At 31.8% G+C, this 4499-nt stretch overlaps 1 protein-coding gene across 7 annotated transcripts in view; it reads right to left on the minus strand.

Moving 5' to 3' along the window:
* The window catches only part of LOC106457478 (GTP cyclohydrolase 1 feedback regulatory protein-like), a 17042-nt gene extending 13720 nt beyond the window's left edge, over nt 1-3322 (minus strand). Inside the window, exon 1 of one of the 7 annotated variants that reach the window (XM_013916898.2) lies at nt 3143-3322. In XM_013916898.2, coding sequence (XP_013772352.1) covers nt 3143-3178 — 36 coding nt within the window. In that variant the 5' untranslated portion in view covers nt 3179-3322. The other 6 variants (XM_022383422.1, XM_022383424.1, XM_022383420.1 and 3 more) reach the window with 6 other exon arrangements.
* Nucleotides 3323-4499: the final 1177 nt, after the last annotated feature.

The following is a 4499-nucleotide window of genomic DNA, read 5'->3' on the forward strand; positions in this document are numbered from 1 at the left end:
CAAGGTTTTGTCATCATCAGGTACCTGATGATGACAAAACCTTGTCGAAATGTTGTACATTTGCTGTTATATTAAAGTTTTTCTTCATTACCCATTCAAGCCGTCTCCAGCCATTAAGAGAGTTTAAGAAAAAGCTTGATAAGTATATAAATGATAAGGGCTTTTTTGTTGTTTTTTTAATCATTTTAATTTAGTTTAGAGGATAGACCAATAGGTCCCATGTTATCCCAAAACATTATGTTATGTTATCAGTTGGAACTGATCGGATATGTGGGATGAAAACATGTTCCCCTTTATTGCTCCCAGTAATAATTTTATTTTTTGGCTAGGCCTACTGTTTGCTTTTTCACACACATGTTAATTCTGCATATATTTCTTTTGTGTATGAGGTTAAATATATTATGTATTAGTACATGTATAATTAATAAACTATAACTAAATATGATGATAATAAATAAACAAATACAATTTTCAGGTTTGACCCATCTTCCACCTTGTTCAAGCACTCTACCAGTTATGCTGACTTGACTTTAATCTCATTGTATGCAATAAGTATTATAATTTAATCCTTACTCTTTTCACATAGTCTATTTTATGGCAGATGGCATAATTGTATTTTATAGGCTAGGCCTACTGTTTGCTTTTTCACATAATATTCTAATTTTGCATACATTTCTTTTGTGTGTGAGGTCAAATATATAATATGAATTAGTAGATCTATAATTAATGATTTATAACTAAATAGGCCTATCTATTCTAATTCTATATTCTAGATTAAATGTTATCTCAAACTTACCAAAAAATGTCAATTCTGCATAGAATCATAACCATGTAAAACCTTGTTAATGATAAAATCACTGTTTCGGCAAGCAGGCGATAGACACATATATAAAAAAAACTGTTGTTTTGCACATCTTCACATGAGAGAAATGTGTCCTTCATGGTTAACATGGTGGACAAACAGAGATTTTGAGTTTTATATAATTAGATTGCTAATAAGAATATGGATGAAAGAGTTGAAGTAAAAAAAAAATTAGGAAAGCGTCATCATTGTATAATTAGGTTTGATGTTCTGTTAGAAGATGAAATAAAAAAATTAAGTTTTAGCTCATAATTTTCAGAAAGTCAGTTTTGATAACATGAGAAAAGATTCATCATTAATGAATTGGGACGATGAATTAAAGAGTATCATGGGGCAAATTTGGGAAATTCTTAAATAATTGGATTATAAGATGGCAGGAAGGAAGAAAATAAAAGTTGTTATTAACAAAATCCAGTCAAACTGTCCCTTGTTATTAACTTACTAGTGGAGATCACAGGTGACCAGTACATAGGACTTCATTTTTGTTTTTACTTAAAGGATACTGATAGGATATAATCAGTAAAGTATACTGACAAAATTAACCTCTTAGGTATAATTAGTAAAGTATGCTGATGAAATTAACCTCTTTGGTATAATTAGTAAAGTATGCTGATGAAATTAACCTCCTGGGTATAATTAGTAAAGTATTGTGATGAAATTAACCTCTTGGGTATAATTAGTAAAGTATTGTGATGAAATTAACCTCTTGGGTATAATTAGTAAAGTATTGTAATGAAATTAACCTCTTGGGGAGGTTAATTTCATCACAATACTTTACTAATTATACCGAAGAGGTTAATTTCATCACAATACTTTACTAATTATACTGAAAAGGTTAATTTCATTACAATACTTTACTAATTATACTGAAAAGGTTAATTTCATTACAATACTTTACTAATTATACCAAGAGGTTAATTTCATCACAATACTTTACTAATTATACCGAAGAGGTTAATTTCATCACAATACTTTACTAATTATACTGAAAAGGTTAATTTCGTTACAATACTTTACTAATTATACCCAAGAGGTTAATTTCATTACAATACTTCACTAATTATACCCAAGAGGTTAATTTTATCACAGTACTTTACTAATTATACCCAGGAGGTTAATTTCATCACAATACTTTACTAATTATACCCAAGAGGTTAATTTCATCAGCATACTTTACTTGTTATACCAAAGAGGTTAATTTCATTACAATACTTTACTAATTATATTCGGTATAATTAGTAAAGTATTGTGATGAAATTAACCTTTTGGGTATTTCTAGTACTGACAATGTTGAGGTAGTTCAAAAAGAATTGGATTATTTGGTAAGCTGGGCAAATATGCAGTAAACTATCTTCAAGTACAGTATATTGCACTTGTGTTATCATAATTTGGACCACATGTTTAAAGTATATGGGAACCCACTCAACATCATGAATGAAGAACAGAATTTTGGCAGAATGGGGGATAAGTCACTCAAGCCATTGAAGCTTTTCCCTGTTGGTTGTAGTACAGCTAGTAGAACCTTATGTTATAGGCATAATGGTTACCAAACAAGAAGAAATATCATATCTACATAAATCACAGTTAGTCCTCACCTGGAGTGCTATGAGAAATTTTAGTCTGCTTATCTAAAAGTAAAACAGTAGTGCACAAACTGTACCCTCCCCCTATCCCCCCAAATGGGTGCATGCAACTATGATTTTAGCCTTTACTTTAGGAGCATATAAACTACAAGGTTAAAGATAATGAAGTTTTGAATCTACCAAACAAATATTAAAACTATTAAGTAATATAGTAACAAAAAGTAACATAAGTCTCAAGAAAGAGACAGGGGGATATAACAAAATGTATTTTATTTTTAGGAAGGTGGCGCCATAAAATGTTTAAGCACGACTGATCTAAGAGTAAGAAATACTATTAAAGTATTTGTGGTTCCAAGAACTATTAGTAGTAATACTGGTACTGGTAATGCTACCAAGTTGATCTTAAAATTAAAATTGTAAGTCTTACGGAAAGGTGTTTTTAACTTCTCCTTCAAATAGTTCCTTGTTCTGGTTGTTGTTCGTTTCATATGTTAATTGTTATGGTACTTGTGGAAAGTTATGATTTTCACATAAGCCTAAGTAAAACTAAAAGGCTCTACTATTTACTTTTCTACAGCACTGCTGTTAGTATTACTAATTAATGTTGAAAGTTGTAATTGACACAACTTACTTGTACTGGTAAAAAAAAAAGTACTGGAAAAAATCAAACATGACATACGTTCCGTTTCATACTTACTAATGTGATCTGAGTAGAAATAACCAAATATGGCATGTTCAAAACTATCAAATATAAAACCTCAAATTTTGTTTTACTGGTTAACTCGAGCGAAGTCCAGAAAATACAGGATCAAAGCCTAACCTCAAAAGTTTTAACGCATACCACGCCCCTGGAGTGCGTCAGCTGCACTAAATTGAATCATGCCGAATCACGTCTATGTATATATATATATACCAGCGTATAGCCTGTCAAAAATGGTGGGGGGAAGTTTATCACCCCCACCCCATAGTATACCTTAACCTCATATTTTATAGCTACCTAAAATAAATACATTTTGCGAAATCAAGCTTGACCAACAAAGAGGCAGAAAAGTGCAATCCAGGCAGTCAAACAACAGTAAATTCCTTTGTCAGCCAATAAAAAGTAAGAGCTTTCATGAAATTAATTCGTAGCGTATTCATACAATAATTATTGGAAAATCATTTAGATTAACAACTTTTAATAATCTAATATGTAGAAAAGCCAGTGCCTTTTGGTAACACTACATTCCAAACAATGGCTTTTATGTCATGTTGCTTAGCAAAAGAAGGGTATAACCTAATATTGTTGTTAGTTCTAGTAATAAAATAATTGCTTAGTCTACCCATCGGTAGACACTTTAAAGTTTAATAACCCTTCATATTGCATGCCCGACTTTTCGATACTTGGACTCACAATTGCTTTATATTTATTCTCACAATGACAATTTGTGTCTACAACTTTATTGTTCAGGGTTCGCACTCCTTTTCCTCTCTAGCCCGTTCACTTTAATCACCCACTTTTGTTACCTTTATATTCTTTTCTTTTCACAATCGTTCTTCATTCCTATGTTGCGTATCTACTTGTTTGTTAATTTCCGATATAAATTTGTTACGACAGCGGAAGTCACGTGACCCTAGTAACACGTCTTGAGATTCTAGAACAATCGGGGAACATAACAAATAATCCAGTATTTGCTAGACGCCCTCTATTCTTGTATATAAGTGCGCCAGATAAAGCGAAACAATCAATCGGAATTGAATAGCGGACAGAGAGTTGAACATATAGACGGACAATTGAGTCAAGCGCGGTAGAAAGTAAAGTGCGTGAATCGTTCGTTGAGAATTATAGCGTGTATTTAAGTGACTGTGGAAATTAAGTGTATTGCAAAGTTGTATTGAGAAGGAGTAAACTAGTTTCACTTAAGAAAGGACTTGTATCGCTGAAGTTTCTCGGGAAGAATTTCTACCGGAAATTATCAAACGAGCAGAGAAACTTCAGCGATACAAGTCCTTTTTTGAATAACACTAGTTTACTCCTTCTCAATACAACTTTGCAATACACTTAATTTCCACAG

The sequence above is a fragment of the Limulus polyphemus genome, unplaced genomic scaffold (genome assembly GCF_000517525.1).
Source record: "Limulus polyphemus unplaced genomic scaffold, Limulus_polyphemus-2.1.2 Scaffold336, whole genome shotgun sequence".
Lineage (NCBI taxonomy): Eukaryota > Metazoa > Arthropoda > Merostomata > Xiphosura > Limulidae > Limulus > Limulus polyphemus.